Source organism: Diadema antillarum, unplaced genomic scaffold (assembly GCF_040938485.1).
Source record: "Diadema antillarum isolate AM-2024a unplaced genomic scaffold, OU_Dant_1.0 seq00000825_RagTag, whole genome shotgun sequence".
NCBI lineage: Eukaryota > Metazoa > Echinodermata > Echinoidea > Diadematoida > Diadematidae > Diadema > Diadema antillarum.
Window position 1 is genome coordinate 310,591 of NW_027271702.1, and position 26,551 is coordinate 337,141.

General features: G+C 38.7%; 1 protein-coding gene across 1 annotated transcript; it reads right to left on the minus strand.

Annotated features, from left to right (window-relative positions):
- Positions 1-1,552: 1,552 nt before the first annotated feature.
- LOC139740022 (nucleolar protein 14-like) lies at positions 1,553-24,735 on the minus strand. Its single transcript, XM_071650620.1, has 20 exons — positions 24,675-24,735; positions 21,778-22,004; positions 20,986-21,120; positions 19,952-20,090; positions 18,585-18,643; positions 17,790-17,855; positions 16,955-17,050; positions 15,143-15,223; positions 14,048-14,214; positions 13,582-13,655; positions 11,445-11,824; positions 10,362-10,416; positions 9,124-9,343; positions 7,369-7,504; positions 6,788-6,952; positions 5,980-6,140; positions 5,112-5,337; positions 3,485-3,606; positions 2,851-3,012; positions 1,553-1,670 (listed from the first exon to the last, which is right to left on the minus strand). Exons 2-20 carry the CDS (start codon positions 21,958-21,960, stop codon positions 1,571-1,573), a joined length of 2,727 nt encoding a protein of 908 aa, XP_071506721.1. The 5' UTR covers positions 21,961-22,004; positions 24,675-24,735; the 3' UTR covers positions 1,553-1,570.
- Positions 24,736-26,551: the final 1,816 nt, after the last annotated feature.

The following is a 26,551-nucleotide window of genomic DNA, read 5'->3' on the forward strand; positions in this document are numbered from 1 at the left end:
GAAAACATCAAATTTCATGCCCAACTCCATTAGACATGGTTGTTCCCGGCAACTGGAGGATAAAATAACCATTACTGAATTACGCAAAGTGGATTCCAAGTACTGGAATGCTGGGGTCAAGGCATTCTACCTGAGAACTTTCTTACAACGTCCTGATGAAAGGGTAAAATGTGCCAAGAATGAAATATTTCTAATTGTACACCTTGTGCAAAGTTTCCAAGAATCCACAGAGCATCTTAGAGAGACATGCTTGAGCAACCAGTACCAAGTTGCAACATATTATATGCTTCCACGCAAAGGCTCTCTGTGTACACTGACTACTGTCCAATGTAACTGAAATGAGCAAAACTAAGGAAAACGCCCCCATGTCTCCTCCAATGCTTAATTACTGATACAATGTGAAGACCTATTTGGGTTTTGTTACGCAGTTTTCTGGAATAATAAATGGCCTGACTGGACTAGTTCACAAGATAGGTACTTATCTATCTAATTGTTTATCTAATTGTTTTGTTTTTCACCCGACATTTGTAAGCTCATTCATGTTTTATATTGATACACATATAAACTCTTATTGGTGAGATGGTTAGTACAGTACCCATCACGGAAACGGCATCTGCCGTTTGTCCACAGTACAGCGATGTGATGCAGTCTGCTCCCTATAGGTTAGGTGTGTATGTACACATACTCTTCACAGAATATATCCATGTATAAGTCTGTATTCAGAAATATGATTATTTTTTAGTAATTTGCCAAAATAGGTGAATGCATATCCTGACAGCATGTTTCTTGTTATCAAGGTCTATAGTGAGGTTTTATGAATGCATACCAATAGATCCATCTACTGCTCACACAGGTGCAAGGCCTTGTACATTGGAAACTTCTCCAATTGTGACTACAATGTAGTTGCACCTAAAACATAGAACTTAACAATTTCTGGAGTCCCCTCCCCCTGCAATTGGACCCCAATTTAGGAGAAGGGAAGAATCTATTCTTGATTTTCTGAAGAAAAAAAAAATCAAAGTATAGTCTTTTATTTTTGCATTGCAATGATCATCTTCATTCCTTAACATATAATGTCCTCTGTTAACTAGACTTCATTCAACTTGATGAAAAGTTTATCCTCAATATCCAACTGAATTGCACTTTAGAGATGGCGGACACCTTACCTTCTTTGCAGTGCGACTTGCTGTGAATGAAGTGTGATCTGAATATGACATCAAGGCCAAGCAAGCTGCACAACAGCTGTCACAGATATCTTCATCCACTACCAAAGTGTGATGTAATAACCATTTAGCACCACGGAACTGGTTTAAACAACCTATAAATGTAGTTCAAATATCTGCGAACCCAAAGGTTGCCAATAATGCTCATACCTGGTTCCAATCTAATGCCCGGAGCCTAGTACAAGGATATCTTCTTTGAGCCAGTGCTGAGCTACAACAAACGAATGAGGCATCATCACATCAGTGCTCTATCACTATGGAATGCAAACCGTCCACAACCTCCCGACGATCAAATTCATCGGAGTTCTCTCGCAGAGCCCTCCTGATGCTAGTAATGTGTCGCTCCTTCAGAGCTTTTTCTTGGTTCTCTTGATGGCTCTGAAATCTCCCTCCTGATTGGCCAGCATGGCGTGCAGTCTCTTCACCTTCTCTTTCCTCTCGTCGTCCCTGGAAACACACAAAAAAGAAAACAGGAAAAATCAGTGAGGTGCATCAGTTTTCATGGGTTGTTTATTTTCTATCATTCTGTATCTAGTTAACAGCACACAATTCTCCACATTCTTCCAGTGGAATTTCACCCCCAAAACTGATGTGGGATGGGGTGGGTGTCCAGATGATGTCTTGGGGTATATAATTTGTTTTTGTTTTGTTTTGTGTAGACAATTATTGTGCAGTTTTAATCCTGAAATAGTACTTTATTATTAACACTTCATGTGAACAATATACAATTGTAAATCTTAGTTGTTTAATTGTATGAACACACTATAAGAACAAATTTTCAAAAAGAAACAAAACATTGTCTTTCATTATTTGCTTATTTGTTTTCGCAGCAGAGCCCAACTGCATAAAAAGACTCACTATAATTAGCCACTGGAATCACAGTATCACGCTTCAATAACATCTGACACATTTTCACTGAGCAGCTTTTTATCATTTCTCTGTTTCCATGGCAGTTGCAATAACTGTACAATTATGTTGACTGCAGTAATTTTTCATGCGAATGGGCCTTTATCCACACACTGACTGATGAATACTTACGAAATGAATACCTATTAGTTTAAAAAAAAATATATAAATACCTATTGGGCATTGGCATTCACTCATAAAAACAGACACCCCAGGGATGGTGAGAACCATAAACCATGGCTCAACACTAACTTTTTTGTTTGGTGGCCCGATGGGGCCACCAAAATCCTAAATTTCACATTTTGGGTGGCCCGAGAGAAAAATTTGGTGTCCCCCCAAAAAATAAAAAAAAAACATTTAAAGTCCTTTTTTTTTAATGAGTCAAATATTTAAGATTTATGATAGTAAGAATTAGAAGTTGGACATATCTACTCATAAATAAACTCCAACAAACTGGCAACACTCACTCTCGGGCATTCATTCAGTCCTTTTCATCCATCCTTTGAACAAATTTAACTGCTAATTTCCGGCGCAAAAAGTTACGAATTTATTGACATACGTTTCAAAAAATTTTGGTGGCCCGAGGCGGGCCACCAAATTGGCCCTTATTTTAAATTTGGTGGCCCCGGGCCACCGGGCCACCGTTAGTGTCGAGCCCTGCATAAACGGACAAAAATCAGCCCTGGAAGGTGAAAAGATTTTTGGTCTCTTCTTCTCTCACCTCTCCTTCTGCTCCTGAAGCTTCTGTCTGGCGATGAACTGACCGTCCTTCCTGATCTCCCTGATGGCGCCCTTCATCTCGCGCCGGTGCCGGTGCACCAGCCGCTGCCTCTCGTCGTAGTCCTTGTTGCCGGAGCTGCGGTGCTTTCTGGTGGGATCGTAGCTGCAAAAACGAGGAGGGCAACAGACACCACGAGGACCGGTTATGTAGACAATCTTATGTGCCATGAAATCTTTGCTGTGAGAATAATGCGTTCTTCCGTTCCGTCAAAATGGCTGATATCTACAATCCACCAGGTTGAATTCACTTGTGCACACTGTCAGGACACCCGTCGGGATATCTTCTATACAATTATGTACTTTGCAGGGATAACATCGTCAATAACCATGGCAACACAGCTTTCTTGGGTTAGCGGTGTACATGTGAAAGAGTTTGAAGTACCATTTGCAGACTTTTCCAGCTTTTGCTTTACTATTAAACAGGGCTGTAGAATAACAACAATGACAACACTGCCCTGAATGATTATGATTTTAAATTTGTTTGTTTGTTTGTTTGTTTGCTTGCTTGCTATAAAAGCGAATTCATCATTGGCAAGGTCACAAGGGGTTTGACCTTCAGCACACGATTAACTTACTTTTCTTCAATCTTGGGTTCAAACATCTTGAGGGGAACTGGTTTCTTCTTCTCCACCTGCAGCACTCTCCTGGGCCGATGGCTCTGGGCTTCGATGTGGGTCAACAGCTCCTCACCCAGTGACTGGAAAGAAAGCCGGGTAAAATACTGTCACCTAAATAGAGGGAACTTTCTTCTGCTTGCATATCGCAAAGTGTACCCAGGATATGATTTCCTTCCTATTTCCATTCACTCGGGACGAACCACATGAGGTGGGTATCATCAAGGGGTGCATGTGTACAGGATGGACCACTTGTGACCAGGTTGGCACAACGCTATCCTTGTTTGTGAGGTCAGGCATGATTTTTTTTTTTTCAGAGACTCGAACCCCAAGCATCTCTTCAACTAGAGATTCTCCTACCTTGACCCCCTAGCAAACTGGAGACTCTGATTGCACAAAAATGCACATAATCAATATTATATGTGCATTGCGCATATCATGAGCATGAAGTGTAGTGCTCTCTGGTACTACCTTAGCCATATTTTTGAACATATATGACAACAGTAAAGTTGGAAGGGGAGAATATTAAATTCTGAATAGAGCTAAATTTTAAGCATGAATATCCCTAAGCGTAAGACATGCGGCTAGGGCAGGAGGAATTCAAACTCAAGCGGATGAATGGGAGATTTAGAAAAAATGGCATCAAAGCTGGAGAGTTGAAGTCTCTGTTTGATGTCCTATTCAAAAGACTCAGCTTTTTCACTCCTTACACAGAGGACAGCACAAAACATTGCTCAGCTGATCATATCAGGCCTCAAACCCCAAGACTTCCCTGACAGTATCAGGGGCAAACACTCAGCCACCTGGGCCAGCTCACCAACTTATGATATGTGTCTCATGTTCTAGTATACTCGGTGTCAGAATCTCAACCATTCTATGCACTCTCGAAAACTGAATATCCCAACTTATCAGGCCTCAAACCCAAGACTTCCCCTGACTGTATCAGAGGCAGACACACAGCCACCTGGGCCCGCTCACAAACTTATGATAAGTATCTCACATTCTATTATACTCTTCATCAAAATCTCAACCATTCTACACACCCTTACAACTAAATAATTTCTCCCAGATTACTCTGATTAAACAGTACACATTACCAGCAAATAAAAATTTCACAGGTTTAAAGGGATGGTACAGTATTGGTGGAGATGAGAATTGGGCTTTTAACTTTTTGCGAGATACCAAGAAAACACTTATGATATAGTACAGAGCATACCATTTTAAGAGGAATTCAAAGTTTATTTGATGAAAATCGGGTTTGGAATGACTGAAACATCCAAAAACAAAGTAAAACAAAGCGATCATAATAAAGTGTGGGTCCCACACTTTATTAGAATTGCTCTTTTTTTGGATATCTCAGCCATTTCAAAACCAATTTTCATCAAATAAACATTGAATTCTTCATAGAATTACATGCTCTTTCATATTTCATAAGAGGTTTCTCATTATCTCACCAAAAAATGTTAGAAACCTGAAATTAGGTCTCAACCAAAACTATACGATCCCTGTAATTTGCATGAACATATAAGAATTTTTATTTTCACTCTCTCTCCTCAAAGTTTGCTAAAGTTTGTGGAACTTTTACTACCTTGACCTCCTCAGGATGTTTATTCAAAAGTTTCTCCCTTGAAGAGAGCAGTCTCTGGATTGGTAGGAAGACCTCCTGGTAGCTGGGAAGGTCCACATAGAGCTGGGAGAACTCTTTGAGAAGGTGGCAGGACAGAGCGATGGCCCAGCACGAAAACTCTGCCTCGTCCACCTCGGCATGCTGGGACAGGAGCTGAAAGATGCCGACGGGTTTCAGTTTGGCCTCCCTGAGAGAGGGACGGTGTTTGAAGAAGATTGGTTTTGACATCGGACTAATATTCATGCAGTAAAATTGAACATATATGAAACAGAGTTGTCGTTGTTTGAGGGGCATAACTTCTCAAAGTCACAGACTTTCTTTGACATCTAATCTGTAGGACCTCTCAGCAAACTTTGGCACACTTTTCTTGTTGATTGGCATCAAATTTCACTAAACTTCTTTTGAGTTTGCACATTTTGAAATATGTGCTACAGCTACCAGCACTTTAATATTGTCAAAGACATCGCTGAAACCTGCTTATACATCTGCTTTCAGCTGGTTACCTGGGATTTTGTGAGAATAAGATTTCAAGTAATGACTCATATGCAAATTAATGTCCTTCCTCAATGCTTCCAAAGTGCATCACAAAGGACTTTCTTAGTATTTTCAAAATTTCCCTCTGGCTGCTAAGAATTAAGAAACATTTTTTTTTTGCACATTTTCACTTTTATCTCTCCTATCACATTCAGACTTGAAAAAAAAAATCAAGGCATAAAGCAACTGCTGCAGAGATCAACCGCAGAACAAGTGCTTATTTTCCATTAATATGTTGGTTTTTTTTTAATTCTATCATCTGTCTCAGCTGGCAATTATTGCTATTTGTACTCACGATGTAGCATCATTTCTCAGAAGCTTGGCAAAGCGTCCAGTGTGCTTGAAGGGCGCCACCACGAGGCCGCCCCTTGTCGTTTCATGATCTGATGCCATGAACAGGATTCCACGTAAGAAGTTGACAGCTTCTGGCACAAAGCGCTTGGACAGTGAAACGTACTGCAAGTAGACACAGAAGCACCTCAATGAAAACATAGTTTGGATTCCTCTCAAGCTAATTCAAAACTGCTATGAAAAGAAATCTTACTTCTTTATAAAGCATCTGCTCATATGATCCACAGATAATGCCTTGAAACAGCAAGCATTAAAAGATAACGACAAAATAATAAAAGTCTCCTTTTAAAGGCATGGTATCATTTTGTTTGAGACCTGGCTTCAGGTTTCTAACTTGCTTTAATGAGATAATGAGAAACCTAACTATGAAATGTGAAATAACACGTAATTTCAAGAAAAATTCAATGTTCATTTGACGAAAATCGGTTTTAAAATGGCCGAGATATCCAAAACAAAGTGAAGAGAATGAAATGGTGGGACCCACCTTTTATTAGGATCATTTTGTTTTAATTTGTTTTTAGATTTCCTCAGGCATCTCAAAATCGATCTTCATCGAATAAAATTTTAATTCCTCTCAGAATCGTGTGCTTTGTAACATTTCATGAGCGGTTTCTTTTATCTTTCCTAAAGTTAAAAGCTCAATCCTCATCTCCACCAATACTATACCATCACTTTAAGTATCACAATGATCAGAGTGAGGAGAATGCTCAGTGGGAGAGAGACCAGGAAAAAAAAAAAGAAGACAATCTGACCTTGAGGAAGAGATTGCAGACGAAGAGGCCAGAGGTCACGTCCTGGAGTGACCTGACCTGACACTGGGACAGGATGGCACCCATGAACAGCATCGTGGGAGTCACCACGCTGTGGCGGAAGTCCGATGTTGGGAAGAGAACCGAGACCAGCTTGAAGTACATCAGCTGCCAAGAAAAACATAATAGTCATCAAACATGTTTGCAGTTGACATCGTCTACCAGCTATCTGTCTGTTGACCATTCTGTTCTGAGCACATTCCTTTAACCCACTGAGGACGGGCTAATTTTGCTACAGCACGCATTTCCCATAGACACTTGCCCGAGTGTACTCGGGACTCGTCTTCAAAAGGTTAAACTCGGGAATGAACTTTAAAAAAATATCAAACAATAATAGATATTGATGGACTATCAAGAATTATTACGAATAACTTTCAAGAATCACTTTTCCATGACTTTTATCCCCTATAGAAGTGTAGATATTCACTCAGAGTCTAGAGATTGTGACCCTTCTTGGAATTTCATCGAGAAAGCTAAACTCGGTCTAAGAATTTATGAAGGAAAGTGAAAAGTTCAAGTCTTACCACATGGATAGAGGGAAAAGAAGCCCGCCCTCTTTGTTCAGCTTCTTCGTTAAATGCGTCAAACTCTTTTGAGATGATGGCTTGGAGATTATTCCCTGAGGTCAGTGCACACGTCTGAGTCAATTCATATATGTGTCTGTCATAGAAGGGAAGAAGGACAGGGAGGGTATTCTGTTAACCCTAAAAAGACTGGGCTATTTTGGTAGCTCGAAAGACTGGGGGGGGGGGGCCTCAAGGGCCCCCCCCCCCCCTAAGATCTCGGCCGTGGATCGCGCGATCGCCGCAGAACTTTGCACAATGGTAGTGTGCGATGTAATCTACAAGATCGTGTTTTTACATTTTAGAAAATAGTCTTCTTTTATTTTATTTTGATTAATTATGATAATTTATGCGAGAAATCAGAATCTTTCATCTAAATCAGTAAATAAAGCTCCAAAAGTGCTCATTTTTGGTGTAATTATTCTTTGTGGCATTCTTAGCAAATGTACTTGAAAAAAAATTCGGTATCAAAATTAGTTTCTTATTTATTTCATTGTTTCATGAATTTCTTATGTATTTCCTTGTTTTTTCGACCTTTTGTTTTTGTTGTTTTTTGTAACAAAATTTGTCACAGACACTTTTTGAAGCATAATACTCCTAAAACAAACTAATTTTAGCCACTGAGAATAAAAATAAGCATATTGATATGAACCATGCGAAAAAACTCAATTTGCATTGACTTTGTACACAAAATCACATTTTTTAGCCATTTTTGGCCTCACGTGCATGTACAAAAAGTCATGTAACTTCAGAACCGTACCCCCAGGCGTCACAAATTTGGTGTCAAAATGTGCGGGAAACTCAAAAGAAAAAAGTCATGGAGCATCGCGGCGAGAGCATTGCGTGTTGCAGAGTAATCGTGCGAAATGTCGAGGAGGGGGCCTCCGAGGCCCCCACCCCCCCCCCCCCCCCCCCCAGTGCAGTTAGGGTTAAGCACACAGTCCAAAACACACATTTTCAAAAATATTAACTGTTACTTCATTAATGCAAGGTGCTCTAAACATGTGACATTGTTGCAAATGGAAAAAAAACAACTAAACAGCAGATCATCACGGAACAGATTTCAGTCAAATGACCAACAAATATCAGGCCAGTCAACTAAATTAATTCCATTCTATGAGGCGTGGCACAGTACCCAAACCAATCATTATCTAAAGACTAAAAACCTTTCAGTTGTTGAAGGTAACACTATGGACAGTTTAGTCATTCGGTAACACCTTTCTCATCCTTAATTCAATACAAGTCAAATCTCTCTTTATCCATTGCCTTCAATTTTCAATTTTTCAAACATTTCTGTTTTCTATTGTGGTACACTTCCCATATAAATATTACTTTTAGCCATTATGACAAGAAAAATCAACTCCATGCTTAAAAATTACCTACATGACAGGAATGCAGACAAATATATTAGACAGTGAAAGTTTTGTTTGTAACACTGTTCCTGAATGTTTGTGGCACACAAATCACTGGTAAAGTTATGAGGGGATGACATTATCACCTCCCTTGAATGTGGTTAAAATCACTATTGTCCTTGAAATCATGTAAAAGTTTTGGAATCATATCACTCTCAAATTTTGTGGTGCCGTTCTAATGAAAACTTCACCGTCTTGTTTCTTTTTTATCTCGGTCTATCTATCAATATCAACTTTCAGTGTGAAGGAAAAGTTTCTTTTCAACGAAGGTGAGCAGGTGATCACCATGACATGACATGCTCACTTGGTAAGCCCGTTGATGAGATGGAGGTCGATTTCCTCTTCCCGGCTGACGCACTCCCCCAGGTGCTCCTGAAGGATGCAGGCCAGCGTTCCCAGTTTCTCCTTGTTGCCCTCCGCCAGGCTGGGGTGGTGACACTTCCTAACCCGACTGATGATTACCAGCTGGTCAGGGACGGAGTGACCCTCAATCAGCTGCTCAAATTCCTCAAGGTTCTCGGGCGCTACAGTTGGAAGCGCGTTGATGCACGTTCAAACACAGACACACATATTTTTAACACACACATGCACATACACACAAAAATATGTAAACATATATGAAGAGAGAGAATGAGAGAAATTGTCAAAATGAAATATCTTGCAACATGGCAATATATAATTCTCAATATAACCAATAGCCATCTACTCACATGCAAAATGACATTGGCTCTGCACACATCATACGGAGCTAAAGCCCTCTTTGACTCGCTAGCTGTGCTATCACCTTCTCACTGCACGTAAATAGTATGGATCTTTTCAACAAATTCACTATTTTGTCTGATGCTAATCAAGAATAGCAATTTGCATGCCATCCTTTTGGTTTCAACATCCATTCTCTTGAAGACGGTAAGAACATGCTTGCCGAAACGTCACGAGTGGGTAGGCCCTTTTCAGGGCCATCTACGTACCCAAGAAAGAATATGTGATGCGCCGTTAGGCCTTCTACCACTTAATATCCATATGCCAATGAATATATGATTACACTTGTTCACACAGTATGAAAATTGTGGAAATTTTGGATTTCATTCTGATCTTCAGCAGAATCTTCCGACAGACACTCTATTTGGGGCTTCTTCTTGTTTTTCCTCTTCACACACAGCAGAGTAATGGCAGCCACTTTGCAAGGATACCTGGGCCCTGTTTCATAAAGCTCTTTGTAAAGTTATGCATGATTCTACGAAAGACTGGAATATGAAGTGCCAATATGTGTGCCCATTTCGTTTTTCCTTACAACTGAACAAAGTATGACTTTACGTCAATATTTCATCTATAATGGGGCAAAAATACACTTTCACTCTAAAAATGTGTGTTAATATGTAAGAATAATCATTATGATCTGCAAATTTCAACTTTAGCTACTGAAATTACGAATGATTACGAAACCCACTTGGCTTGCCATATTTAAGTCGTTCATGAAGTCATGCATAACACTTTACGAACAGCTTTATGAAACAGGGCCCAGGTCTGAAATTTTCCTCTTACCTTTAAAGGTGTACGGAAGTTCCTTCTTGGCTGCACTGATCATGTCCTCTCGTTTCTGTCAATACCAACAACAGTTACAGAGTTACCTCAACGTCTTGGAAAATTATGTCCGATCATCAATGACACAAGGCACAAGAAACTGCTCTTCCGGTATCAGGTAATTGTCAAACCTGAGAGGTGTTAGTTCTCTCTTATCTGTGCATGTTCAGGCTTGCTCAGTGTTAAATTTACTTTAAACGTCCTGTTTACCTTTGGGAGCAGTGATTTTAAAAATGTTCAAGATATCACTTTTGATGCATATGTGTGGGTTAGTTGTATCACAGAACATCCTACCATATAAATTTTTTGCAATACAGTCTAGAATATAAGGAGATATCACTACTTTTCTCATTAAACCATAACTGTAGACGGGTTAGTCTGGAAACATTTTCATTATAACTGTTGTTCACATTTTGTATATTTTACAATACTTAACATCGATTACACTGGTTGAAATTTTTACATTGGTTGTTTCTATCCCTAACTCACATTTTAGAACTATTTTGAAGCACTAATTCTGGGTTTTTGTTTCATCTGCAAATGGTAAATTATGCCTTTAAGAATTAAAAAACACCAATTTGCATATCCATTTTTTTTTTCACATTTGTTACTCTCTACCAATCCAACATAAAATGTTGCAGACCCAAGACCCACTCTTTTGTGCAGCACACAGATTTAGATAATTTGTGATGCAAACACTTCTTATGTTTGATTTTTGTTTTGTGGACATCCAAAAAGAGACAGCAACCTTTATTGCTGAATACCTAGGAAACAAAGATTGTTTGATGGCACTTCAGATGTGCACACACCTTATCGATGAAAAGTTCTGATTTCCACAGCAAGCTGTTTTCCACATATCATATTGTACAACCATGATAAAATGTGATTGGTTTTTTTTTTGTAGTTCTTTAAAAATATACTATTTTTTTCCACTTCTTCAGTGAGTTGAACACTATCTCGTGGAAAGACAAAAACAAAAAAGAAACAGTTATCAACTATTTGAAGGTTTAAACCACTGCAAACAATGAAACTTACAATGCTCACCTTCAGGCTTTCTGCTGGTTCTTGTATCTGCACTCTCTTTGCTTTTGTTCCTTTCACATCTTTCTTTAATGAGCTCTTCCTGCCACTAGTCCTTTCACTTTTGCTCTCATCCACCTCTTTCTCATCATCAACCTCGTCATCTTCATCATCATCATCATCGTCGTCGTCAACCTCCTCGTCGTCAGATGGTTCTGATTCCAAGTCTGATGCATTGTCTGCTACATCCTCTCCATCGTTGCTTTCTTCTCCATCCTCGCTGCCATCGTCATCATCATCATCACCATCACTGTCATCACCTTCCATTCCTTCTTCGTCCTCATCCTCCTTATCAACGTTGTCATCATCATCATCCTCTTGATTTGCATCCTCTCCCTTGCCATCTGTAAAAACATTTTGGCATGCACATATTTGTAACAAATTGCAAATTAAACTAGAAATGTCGCTATGGCGACTGGTATGCCTCCGCCATAATGCATGATTCTCCTAATAGGTCTATAGTACATGTGGACAATGTGTGATTACATTTTCACAAAATTGGCAAAATATTAAAATGACATGTTTGTCACAAATGTATTGAATGTTTACCTTCCTTGACCTATGTTTAATTCCGTGGATGAATAGCAGAGCATGTATTTGGGGATTTAAGAACTTTAACTTGACTTTGACCATTTCATAAGTTTATGCACTAAGTAATTCTCAAGGTATGGAGAAAAAGCGCAATTTCTGTATTGAACAGTAAATTGTTATCATTTTCATCTGGCCTTTGATTTATAAGAGAATCACTGTCAGGCAGAACATACATAAATTCAGCATGTACTAAGTTTCAAGATAACTTGAGCCACTTCCGAGATATGGAGAAAGAATTAAGTTCAGCACTTTCACTTGATCTTTGACCTTTTGACCTTTGACCTTCTTGGCAAAAAAAAAAAAATCCCAGAGAATCTCTATTGGGTTATACATGCATACATCAAGTTTAAAAAAAAAAAAAGTCCTGCTGGCATTGCATAAATATAAGGAAAATAGTAAAATTTTGAAGTATTGCCCTTGACCTTTGACCCCTGACCTTTGACCCCATGAACCCTAAATTCCCTAGATAACCACTGCCAGTCAGTAGATGCATATATATACTATGTTCCATGAAGATACCTTGAACAATTTCCAAGATACAGAGAAAAAAGTGAAATGTTAACATTTTACTTGACCTTTTGACCTTTGACCATTTGACCTCATGACCCCAAACTTTCACCAGAGAATCTTAATTGGGTAGTACATGTATACACTCAGTTTCAGGAAAATATCTTCAGGCATTGCATAGATATGGGGGAAATAGTAAAATTTCAAGCATTTGACCTTGACCTTTTGACCTTTGACCTTGAGCATGTGCACCCAAAAGTTGATAGGCATAACTTCACCCCCTAATACACATACATGCCAAGTTTCATTAGGACATCTCAAAAGGTTTTGGTAGTTACCCTGTCCACAAAATTCATTACGGACGGACGGAAGGACGGACGGACGGACGGAAAGACGGACGGACGGACAACCCGAAAACATAATGCCTCCGGCACCACTTCGTGGCGGAGGCATAAAAATATTTTATTACATACAATGTACACAGATGTAACAATATGTGTACCATGTATGCAATGATATATATAATGTACATAAATATAATAACATACTATGTTTTACCATAAACATTCCAGCAATTAATTGACATTAATATTTACTATCATTTACCGAGGTAGTGACTACTCTCAATTTTATATTCAATACAAATTCTTCACAATACAGGGCCAAGAATATGTTCAATGAATATCAATCATCACTCTTGGAAAGGGCACTAAAAAAAAAAAAGACAACTTAAAACGGAATGTAAACTCATTGACCCATTACCTTTGACCTTCAACATGCATCCTTCATAGCCTATTCGCTGCTCTGAGAAAACAAAACATCTGTGCTCTATTTATAGTTGCAAACCTAATACAGTACTTGACATGTCACAACCATAATATCTATGGTATATACAAGGAAAATTGCCTCTCAATTAGTCAATACCACCTAGACTTTACTACAAAGAAATTGAAAATATAGCAATGTGTGATGCTTAAAGATAAACAAATAAATGAACACTCACCTGTTCCGAGACCAAAGGATGGGACACCATCGTTGTATGTCAGAGTTGTTCTTCTGTCTAAAGCCAGCTCAAACCTAAAAAAAAAATTAAAAAAATCAAAAATACACAGTTTACAACATTTCATATGAGACTAATAATTTACATATGCCTAAAGAGAAAGAAAAAATGTTAGAGAAATACTGCCAATTCATATGATGCAGAACCGCATACACTGACCTACATTTCTATCATTTAGTGCATCAGTACATTTATCCACATGCTGAAACTTTATTTAATTTCTTCATTTAGGGATCACAAACACTGACAGGATTCAAAATACAGCAGTCCAACAAAAGTTTGCTAAAAATGAAATACCAAGCCTCACTTTTCTCCAACTTTAATAATATATCTAGCAAACCCTTGACTGATGAAAGAAGAAAAAAGAGAGACACTTGTTACCCTCTTGCTACGAATCATCGTGTCTCACCCATCGTTGAGGTCGTCGGCCGACATGGACTGGACCCGCCTCTTCATCTCCGCCTCCTCCTCCTCCGTGATGCCTTTCATCCTCCGCTGTCTGTCCGCCTCCAGTTTCTCCAGCCTCTCTCTCTCCTCCTTCGCCAGCTCCTCGGGGGTCTTCATCCTGTCGGACGCCTGGCACGGAAGTCATGGTGGCACATGGGGTGGAGAGCAAATAATATGCAACAAAATGCTGAAGATGAGTAGATGCATGGAAAAATTGCTATTCAGTCGAACACTGCCTTCCCCCAACCTTCACTCCCAGGAAACAAAACAAGACCAAGCCCATGCAGAGAGCAACAGAAGTTAAACACATTGTGCCTCAATGGAAAAAAAAATAAGGTACACCTTATTTCATGAAAAACCTTATTTTACTGATATCAAATGCAGTCAAAAGTAGGCATACTTTCTTGTATCCTTTTCACACACAATCTTAACCCATTGACTCGGGCAGGTGTCTAAGGGAAATGCGTGTTGTAGTAAAATCAGCCCATCCTCGATGGGTTAATGAAGCAGTCACCAAAATAATCACTGTTAGTGGCAGCACTAGTAGCAGTGCCATCATCATCATCATAACGACGATAGTGAGAATTCAATAACAAGTCAATACTGTCTAGAGAGATGCTGAATGCACAGCAATAAATCAGTTACAAACAGCTCACAAACATAAGAGAGACAGAGAGTGCATAAATCTACACACAGGTAAGACAGAATGAGTACGGTACTAGTGTATTTTCAGGCATTCCTAAAAGAAACTAGCAGATGATATACAAAACAAATTCTTTAATACTCTATATATGTTACACCCCCCCCCCCCCCCACACACACACACACATTCATTACCAAGGAAATCATTGTTTTACATAATCCAGAGCAAGATTTTGTGCACTCCACCCACAAACAGAAATCTAGATGCCACCTTCCTTTGATGCTGTGCTGTACACCGCACCACACCTTTTTACTTTGTTTTTATCATTATCTACTACTATCTTGAGGCCAAGGGTGTTGAGATTATGAAAATGGGAGTTAAGTTCATTCCACCTGATATGATGTCTTCCATTACCTGTGCTCTCATGTCAAAGATGAGTTCCTTCACAGACATGTCGTAGGCATCTGGCTTGATCTTTTCCCGTTCCCTGTCACGCTGGGAGAACAATTTAACAGTAACACAGTCAATAACGTTACATACAAGGAACGATGTCACAACGAAGCAAACTTTCCCTTTAGCACAGAAGCACTATTCAGAAGGCTCATACATCTTCTAAGCAAATACTACATTGCATTTTTTTAATACTCTTTTGGCTCTTTTTGACTAGCCTTGAGATAGCATGCACATGTAGTCCTTGTCACAGGAAACAAAACATGTTCATTAGGTACACAGGAATGTCAGGTGAATAATGAGCACAGTAAGAGATCAGGCATTTTCATTAATCTATCTAGGTACAGGACTTGGGATATTGGTGAGTCTGAAATCATTTCTACTATAAATGTAAGGACCAGGCTTGTAATGTATGATTGTCTTTTCTGGCGTGCTGGACTGGAGACATTGGCAACAAGGCAATGGATCGAGGGGTACAGAACCTAGATGGCTTTATGCCAAGAGATTAGGTGATAAACCCAGCGTTCACATTAGACCCCTTATTGAGGGGACAGTCACCACAGACAGTACCTTTTTTTTTTATGACTGATCGTCCACACTGCTATCTCATCTGTCCCCGAGCTGTGGGGGCAATTGGGGCTTGGGGTGAATACAGCTGGACGCTATCAATTTTGCCCAAAGGTCACACTCCCCTACAAATCTTGCCCCCGAACCCGACTTGCTTCGAGGGGACGAAGGAACAAGTCCCAGCAAGCGTTCACATTAGGGAGCTTTAGATTTTAGACGTGCGGATGTTCAGAGGGAAAAAACATGTTCTGAGCGTGTGCAGAAGCGCGCGTCAAGTCAATCTATTTTTAGCTTGCGTCGCCGGAGTTTTTCACTACACGTACTGGGCTATTTTTACGTCCGCACAGTTTGCAACGTAGAGGACTATTTCATGCACTGATCATGTGGGGGCGCAATTTTATTTTTTATACGTAGCGTCCCAGCGTAATCTAAAGCTATTTTTCAGCATGACGCAGGGGAGAGGAGAACGTCCAGCGCACTCGTCGTCTCAAACGTCCGCGCGTCAAAATCTAAAGCTCCCTATTGTGGTTTTCGAGGAGAAAGTACCATAGCATGGGACTTTCCCCCGCATCGCCGGGACTAATGTGAACGCAGAGTATGTGGTTGACAGCACCCACCAACTTTCCATTGCTATCATGTCCAGCAACATTTCCTACCAATACGATCAAAGGGCATGCTCCAACACGATTGTGTACATGAACATTCGGGTTCCAGTGCTCTTGCTTTAGCTTATGCGATATTTACACCTTGTTCCTGGCAGCCATGGCAATCATATTTCAGGTCACCATGGACAAAACAAGATGGAGGCGAGACAACGTGGATGGTGGGGATGGGTAAACTTGACAGCATGTGATTACCGTGGATGCAGTGTCAGATTTTTGAATTGTCAAAAAATTTGCCATGGCAGTCATGGGTGCTGATGAGAACCTTAAAAGGCAGTAGTACAATTGGGCGAATGCAACAAAACTTGACAGCACATCGGGTCTGTGGCCGCTATTGACAGCTTAAAATCTACCGCAGGAAACAAAATATGTGGCCGCTGGCCACGTTAGACAGGTGGCCGCTATACACAGGGTCTTTATCAGGGCTTTTCTCTCGGGGGTATTTTTCATTGGCCGCTATAGACAGGTGGCCGCTAAGGCAGGTTTGACTGTTTATCTTTTCTTTTTTTTCTTTTAAACATGTAAGAAGCATAAACAGGTTGCCAACCTTGACACTGGCTATGAATTGCGCAACACCCATGAAGTCCTTGTCCAGCTGCTCGGTCAGGTTTGTGACATCCTCTCTCTCACTCTGTCTGTTGTACTACAAAAAATAAAGAAAGGAACAAACAAAGAATTAATATAACAAACAAACAAAAAATCCCTGGATAACAGCAGTTTGTAGCAAAAGGTAAATATCTACTGGCTTTAGAGGTAAACTCCATAGGTCAAGTGTACTTCCATATGAAAAGATACCTCATGCTTCCAATGGCTTTCATAATAATGGTGTAACATGATATAAGCACAGTGGGTGGAAGTTTCCTTTATAGAAGAAATTGGACACACAAAAAGACAGCAGGGAATTTGCAGTTATACCATGCTTTCCCAAATCACTGCAAATCAGTCGATTTGATAATCTCGTCCAATTCACAAATCTACCATTGACCTGAAAAATAAATCTCTCCTAAATTTTGCATATCAAAATACATGTAATATCACATGGAATTAATCACATGGTTGATCACTTTATAAGACTGTAAAGTGGGAATGAATTTACAGTTATGACTTTTCACTGGGGGGAATTGAAAGTTGCCCGATTGTCCACCAAACATACAATCTTCATGGAATCAGCAAACCAACAGAAGAGTTGAGAAGCAGTAGCATCATAATCTTGTCTAAATCACATTTATGATTGTGACTTGCTAACTGCTATCACTGAATTCTGAAAACATGTGAAACTTCCATATTCTAAAACCTTCTTTTCTTGTAAGAATTGTAATCAGACTAATAAATTAATAATTACAGAATACTAGTAGCATTGGGCAAAGTAAATACACACTCACTTTTTCCTTTTTAGATTTGGCAATGATCTCTTCAAATATTTCATGTCTGGTCTTTGGTTTTCCATCCTGTGTTAGAAGATAAAAAGAGATAAAACATTCAAATGGTATCATTGTTGATAAACAATGTCAGAACACTTCCACTGCTCATCTTCACCTGTTACCTTCATTTCAATTCCCTGACAAGACACCAAGTTTTGAGGAAAGCATTTTGTGTACTTGGCGTAGTTTGCACAAATTATCATTGAAGATTTATCAATTTAGATGTCTCCGATGTAAAAATAAGAGAGAACAAAAAAAAACAAAAAAACTTCAGTAACGCCAGACTTTACAGGAAGCGAACTGAAAACACTGTTGGGCAGAGAGAAAGCACTTACTATTCCACAGATCAGAGAAGAACACTTTATAATGATTTCCGGATGATTTTAAATGAATTTCAACTGTATCTTGCTGAACAGGTTTCTGTCTTCAACCACATGATCTGACGACTGAACAGGCAAAACTGCTACAGAAGTGCAAGTGTGTATAGTTATTGGGCGATTCCAGGAAGGAAAATACAAAAAGGGACCCCACGTGATAATATTTCTCATGTATAAATCACCTGCTGCTTGAGACTTGCACATGTTTGATAAAAAACAAAACAAAACAAACACTTGAGCTCATTTCGTCAAACAAGACTCAGTAGGAAAACTTGTGCTGCAACCTCTCCTCCAGACAATTTCTATAAGTGGCACACATAAGGGCATAAATCACATAATCTGAAAAGAAGGTAAAGATAAAACAAAATTAATAACTTGCCTCTTCACTCTTCTTTTTGGTTAGGAAGCCTCCAAAGTGCTGTTCTGCCACAAATTGTTCTGGAAAAAATACATAAACAGATAGTTTTACTAAATCAATCCAATTCAAATCAATTCAAATCAAATTGTATTTCTAATATCACAAATTCTTTCAGATACACCCATTGCAACTAGTCCATGTAATACAAAATATATAAACATTTCAATATTCTGATGTATCTTAGAATTCTTACACAGAAGCCGAGCAACATGCAATTTGTGTCTTATTCATTAATTCAATCAGAAGTATAAAGAATTCATGAGCAACACATACACCCATTGCAAGCTCTACCATACCTAGCAGAGCACACATTTGTGCAAAGTTAAATATCCAAAGTTAATAAGATAAAATGATCATGAAGAAAGTTCTCCTTTTCTGAACAACACTGTCTAATCTATCACAAATGATGTCTTTGTTTCCAGGAATATCCATCTTCAAGTCACAATCAGACTACAATGTCAGGGTAGTAAAAATGCATGTCTAGGCCAGTTATTAGTTAGTCTGGTAAGAAAGAGTAAAATCTTACAAGCACAACAGTGAAATTTTGATCAAAATTGGACGAAAATCAGAGAAGTTGTGACATTGTGAACTTTTGCTAATTTCTGCAAAACAGTCCCCATACTTTGCAATTGATTGACAAATTGCCCTACATCGACGTAAATAAGCACTGAATTGATCAGTGTTTTAGTAGTAGCCATGATAAAAAATCATGGGCGTACATACTTAACATCTCGACGGAAGAAAATCATGAATTTGAGTCCCCATACTGTTGATATGAATGTGTAAATGAGTGAGCTGATGTTGTGTCATCACATATTTTTCACTGATCGTGTACAAAAAAAAAAGAAAAAGAAAAATTATGAAAATTCACTTTTTCTGCTCTTAAAGTGAAAAACATGATATTCCTAGCTGACTACTTTCAAAATTTTGATCACTCAAATATATCAGGATTTCAGACTGGGGCATTAATGCGTTTGACATAAAAACTGGAAATTTCATTATTTTATGTAAAAAACTGTATGGCTAACTATGAGGGGATGACATCATCAATTCACTATTTGCATACTCATATTGACTCTTCAAGAACTGTTTCATGGAAATAAGCCAAACTTCACAATCTCATATCTTCCTTAACTTTCATCTGAATTTGATCAAACTTTCACTGTTGTGCTTGTAAGATTTTAATTTTTCTTTTAAGACTAACTCATATTCATCATAGATTTTCCCTTTAACTACATCTCTGTGCTTCAGCCCCCTTCTTCACACCGAACGCTCTGGGATATCCCTCTCGTTGCTAGTACATATTAATGCAGAATTCATAGATTTACTGTTTATACGGCCATCTTCATCGTCATCGCTCTCAAGCTGGGGTTCCTCAAACTTCTCCATACTGGACAACGACTGGCCGTAGTGGGTCAACTCCTCATCAGCATTGAGGCTAAAGATGCTGGACTTCTCATGACTTCTCTGCAGACATTAATGATGATAAAAAGGGGAAAAATATTTTATGATGATGACATATTAAACAGTAATAATGGTGATGATGGTGATGGTGGTGTTAACAATAATAACAGTAGTAGTAGTAATAGAAGCAGCAGTAGTTGTAGTTGTAGCAGTAAAAGTAGTAGTAATAGCAGTTGTCATAGTCAAGATAACATTCAATGATATATCTGCACAATGAGCTACCGTAAAATATGAAATGTTAGCGGCATTAAATTTTTGCCAAGTGCCTCTGGCAGTCAATGCATATAGTGTAGACAAGAGCCTTTGTGTGCATTTTAATTTCACTTATTTTGGCTCTTGCGAAATTTGCGAAATTAAAATGCACGCGAACATTCGTTTTACAGTATATATCAAATTAGCATATACATGTACATGTGTACACACCAAAAAAAGAACTTCCAGTCACAAGAAGGCAATAATGAGCATGGTTTTGCCTGAAACTCAAGAGAATCCAATCTAAATTTCAATTCATGCCAGTTTTGAATGAAATTTGATATGGATTAAAAAGACTTGTTGTAAGAGAAGGTTGGAATCTTCATAAACTTGACTGGAAAACAGAAGTTTGACTATATCCCATTTTTCTTCATACCCCAAGAGATAAAGCTGTTCATACTAAAATTCACAAATAATGATAAATGTCACTTTCACATTTAAACTCTGGTTAAACTTGTGGGGAGTGATAAAGACAAGGTACAAGTTAACATTCAGTTCGAGCTGGAGACAGCTTCGTTAAAAGGAAACATCAAATGGTAGTATAGACTCCTCCATTGTGGCCATCAATTTCAAAATAATTGACTCAGAGCAGAGTGGACTTGATTCTGAGATTTCTGCAGGTCGAGAGCAGACAGTGCTGGCATACCTGCTTCTCAAGGGCAAATCTTTCCATCATCTTCTCCTCGACAGACATCTCGGGGTCATTCTCCCCTAGTCTCCTGTCCAGGAACTTGTTTGTTTTATTTCTGTGCTTATATTCTTGCAGTAGAGTGGCATTTCGCTGGAGATGCAACAAAGATGAAATGAAGGCACAAAATAGAATTGATAAAAAACTGATATAAACGATTAAACGATTTGGTTTCTCTCATTTTCTTCTACAATGGAAAAGACATCAACACGATCACCTCATAAAATGTTAAAAAGGTAAGTTACAAAGAATATTCCACAAACTTCTTCAAGTCTGTCAAACCCAACTATAACAAAATATAAAATCATAATGAAGTGGCTATCCATTCCAAATATCCCATGACACATTTACTGAGTAAGTACATACAACACCCTTTTATATCAGTAATACACAATGAGCAACTTGAAAAATGATGAAGAGTAAACTATCTGTTCATGTAATGCAGAGATGAGAATATCCATTAATTCTTTACACTTCTATGTGTGACAGGTATCCTTGATTGAGCTGATTAATCTTACACTTTAATTAACATCATTATGCTACAATTGTAAATAGCTGCAAACTTATTCAATGGAGGGGATTTGTCAATATATTAAATTTTTGTCCATTCACTAAAGGCCATGACAAAATGAAGGAGCATAAGGTAAATATTGCGAAGAAGGAGAACTGCTCCATTTGACATTTCAATGACTGCCTCTGACGAGTCTGATCATACCACCATTACAAAACCATTTGAGGTGTTTACCATACCTTCTGTAGTCCCTTAGATCTGGACACCAGTGGCATGCCCTTGCCATGTTTATTCTTTTTTCCTAAGATGCTGTGTTTCTGCTTGTTTATCTTCACTTCAAATGGGTTTGGCTTGTTGTCCGGCTGCCTGGTTCGATTCTGGACCTTGGTAGAGTTCTGCTTTCTCTTTTTGTTTTTAGCCATTCTTCAATTCCAGTGCAGAGATGATTATTGTATGTTAAAATAATCTGAAAGAAGCAAAAGGAATGAAATAATTTATATGATTATAATGTGAGTACTATCAATATAATCCGTGATCCATTTCTCAGTAGGCCTATTTTGTCTTAGAGCGTGTTTCTACTGAGAGCACCTCACATCCCTGGCATCGCCACGAATTTTGTCCAACGCAGCACCTCGTATTTTACGACCACTCGAGCTGTTTCTACTGAGCGATAAAATACGAGGTGATGCAAAGGTGACGTGCAAATGCGGCAATTCCGGAAGTCAGTTGGGTCACGCGCGCATTGCCTGTTAATACGATCCGAACCCTGCCTGCTTTGCTACAACTGCGTCGGCTATTTTTTGATTAGCCATTTCTCTTCGTCTTCCCATCCAATATACCCCGAACTAACATACTGGTATCCTGCCACTGACTGATGAGAAATCTTTGGAGATCGAGGGTCCAGTTGAGATTTTTTCAAGGCTGCGACATACTAATGTGGTACTCTCGCGATTCGAGACAATATAAAATGAAATAACGCGGTGTAAAATCAAGTAAGTGATGAGGGCTTAGTAATGCAATAAGTTAGGCGAACAATAGACGATGAATGCCACAATTCTCATGTAACGTAACGTATAGGGCCTATAACACATACACAAGCGAGTTGGTACAAACAAAGCATGATGCGAACACGGTCGCTGTGTGTACACACATATTTTGTACACATGTGTCGAAGGAGTGTGTGCGACGAACCGATTGAAAAGCGCGGGGAGAAATTCTAGACGTCCGATACACCACGAATTTCGCTACCCGGTGTGTTTCTACTGAGAATCGTCCTTCGCATCACCACGCATCGACCACCTCAATAGATGGACGACGGAGCACCTCGCATCAGCCGGCATCGGCCACTACCCGATCTGTTTCTACTGAGGAAAAATTCGAGGTGTCACCACGCATCGGCCGGTATCGGCCGGCATCGGCCGGTATCACCACACATCGGCTGGCATCACCTCGAATTTTCGTCGCTCAGTAGAAACACGCTCTTATACCTTTTCATCTGTCATATCTCTTCTGTGCTTATTTTATGTCCCCATTGCCTTTACAGCATATTTGGCTTGCCATACTCACCTGTACTACATTGTCTCATATTTGCAGTCCTATTCAAAGACACCATAAGTTCATACCCTCATATTCATGCAAAATTAGATGACTAACGTAAGTTTCAGACAGAGCTCGATGCATACACCGAGTGTCATTTGCTGTTCTAAGCGATAAGATCCAATTTGATGTCGGTATCAACGCTTCCCTGTACTGTATAAGTGGATATTTTTGCGCGACTAATTTTTTCGCACTTGGCCGGGTGAGAAGAGTTTCGCGTGTTTTTAATTCCGCAGAATCAAGACGTAAACTCCTGGAACACATATGAAGAGTTTGTTCACAAAAACCGATAAGTCCATATTTGCCAAATGGAGATATTTGCGATTAAAGGTCAAGAAAAATAAAGAGAATAATAAGAAAATTTTTGCTTCTTTTGACCATAACTTCAAAAATATACCTTTATACAATGAATGTAGAGACCAATATATCATTTTAAAGGTATTATTTTGTACTTTATGACAGAGACCGTACCTCAAAATCTTCAAAAATGGACTTATTGGTTTTTGCGAAAAAACTCTTCATATGGCATGCAAAAATATTCGCATGCTTTTATTTTCACACTAGTTTCTGGTTGTGCGAAATGCGCGAAAATTTCAACATCGCGAAAATTTCCACTTTTACAGAATCTGATTTGGATCATATTCATGTGAGTGATTGGAAACAAGGTACCATGATTACTATTAAGTATTTCCTGTGATTTTGGTGAAATTTGGAAGAGTGGAGTCAGAGATATCAACATTGATATGAAAGTGATTTTACGTACGGTAGTGCCCATTCTTGTTTAGATTCTACTACCTAGATCCATTCATTCTACAGTGTAGTTGTCTAAATTTCCCAATTGAGATGAGCCGATAACTTGATGGTCTCTAGTATTTAGTACTAGATGTCTAGTACTTAGGAATCTATCTATTCTAGTATTTCTACATGCATCGGCACTCAAACCACAGTTCGTTCAACCTCCCATGCCAATTTTCAACTGGGTATGCAAAGGCCTATAATTTTCTACATGTAGCAGGCAGTCAAATTTTGGATGGTGTTGTGGTCGAATTATGGGCCACTCACGCACTTGCGGTCCATTCTATCATTCCGTCATTTGTTTTTGTTTTTTTCTTTCTTTCTTTCTTTCGTTTGTTGCCTTTCTTTTTAGCAAGCACAATTACGGTGGCTGTGTTTGCCTGGCTACGTACATTTAGTACATGTTTATGAATACATTTATACATTGAATATTAAATAGATTCTATCAAATCATTATCATTATTAAGTAGTAAAAGTCAACAGACTACTACCCGAATAAGCTGTAGACTCGAGAAGAAGTAGAACCAAGGCCGCAGGGCACAAGGCTTCCCAAGCAATAACGACATGTGCATGTGGTAACATGACAATATATTTCATGTACGGGACTAAGTAAACTACGAGATTCGGTCATTTGACTTATCTGTGTACCTCTAGCTCCTTGGCCCTTGCCGAACATAAAATCATACCAGAAATTAATATTGACTGATTGAGGGAGATGGATATCTACGGGGTTATTATTACGCACTTCTACCTCGTTGTGCTGTGTCCCCTGCCTCTCGGTCTAGGCCTACATCCACCCGAACTTCTAGGGCTGTGCCTGTATGCTTGAGCTGCGGGCCGAGCGTGAGAAAGCTGCTCGATGCGATGTAGAGTTTGCTACCTTTGCATGCATGGTCTTGCAATGTGTGTAGGACACTGATCGGACGTACAACACGTGCATACTTCACTCTCACACAGAACACTGCAGATGCTAAGGAAAGGGGGGGGGGGCGGTGGGAAACAACTAGTCTCAATCATTATCAGATAATAAAAACACATTATAAATTCCTAGAAATAGTAAATACTGGTATCAATTCTATCTTTAAAAATATAAACTTTAAATATGAATAATTATATATTTAATAATTAGTAATATTAAGTGTTCAGAATATTTTTTACGAATAAATTTAACAAAACATCCAGTAAAATGAATCAATAAACCTATACTATATATACGTTTAAATTACCGGGAGATTCAAGAAGGGGAGCTAGCTCAAATGGTAGAGCGCTCGCTTAGCATGCGAGAGGTACCGGGATCGATGCCCGGGTTCTCCAACTGGCATTGTTTTTGTTTCATTTGTCTTTATTTTTGTTCCTATCTTTCTTTTGCTACATAATTCCCGAACCTGGCAAATTGTTCCTTGGAGTGGATTGAATAAATGCAGCAATATGAGTAGAGCACATCAGTGACAGTTTGAGGAAAAATTAGAAATTCATTCAAAACTTATTCACTTTTACATTTTCTGCACAGTCACTGCTGGGTGAGAAGACTACTCCATTTTATGTCACATGAGTAGAACAGTGCAAGGAAAATACAAAGAGAATTCTACAAAAATTCATTTTTTGAAAAAAAGTGTACATGTTCTCTTGACTTGTTACTGACATATGTTATGGGTTATATCATTCCTGCCTTCTGAAAGGAGCAAGTCAAGTGCCTATTTTATCAGTGAGAAAAGTGAAAATATGCTGAATTTTCCCTATACAAATGTAGTTTCTTCATATCATTCTACACACAGTCTTCTCATCCAGTGATGGCGGCATTAAACTTTTAAAATTCATAACTTTTGAATGGATTATCTGATTTTCCTCAAACTTTCACTAATGTGTTCTACCAATATTGCTGCATTTATCTTTTTCAATCAACATTTATATGAAGGTGAACTTGTCCTCCTGTAATCCCTCACAATATTAGCCAAATTTGATTTGTTTAGTCATGTTTGGTATTCTATAGGCTACACCAGGAACGGGATGAGAGTTATCTTCCTTCCTGGCTCATAGATTCTATATTCTGCATAAAACAAACAAAAATCATACACCTTGTAACATGCTTTTATTGTTCAATACTGCGCGGTAGATCAAAACACTCATAGTCCAACTACATCGGCGATTATCCTATCTAATTTGCATATGTCTGGTCAAATATTACTGTCAGATTAAAGCCATAACTATCAAAATGGAAAGGAAACAAATTTATCTTGTAAACATGATTATTTTTGGACCAGGAGATTGCTGAAGCAAAATCTGCTCACTTTCCAAAAAACCTTTAAGATATGTATAAATATACGACATTTCAAACATAGATGCTGACTTTCTCGACTAGAAAAAAATAACACACACACACACACATACACACACACACACACACACACACAAATGATTACAAAAATAGTATTCACAGAGCAATACAAGTGAAGCATGATTTTTTTTTCAGTCTTTATTGATGTCAAGTGATAATCTCTATACAGTGCCTAAAATATCACAAAATTTGTCATGTTAAAATGGTATAGTCACGTAATGATATCAAGGTTTTCAGTTGTTCGACATGCCAGCCACTATTATGTACATAGAATATGTCTGCATTAT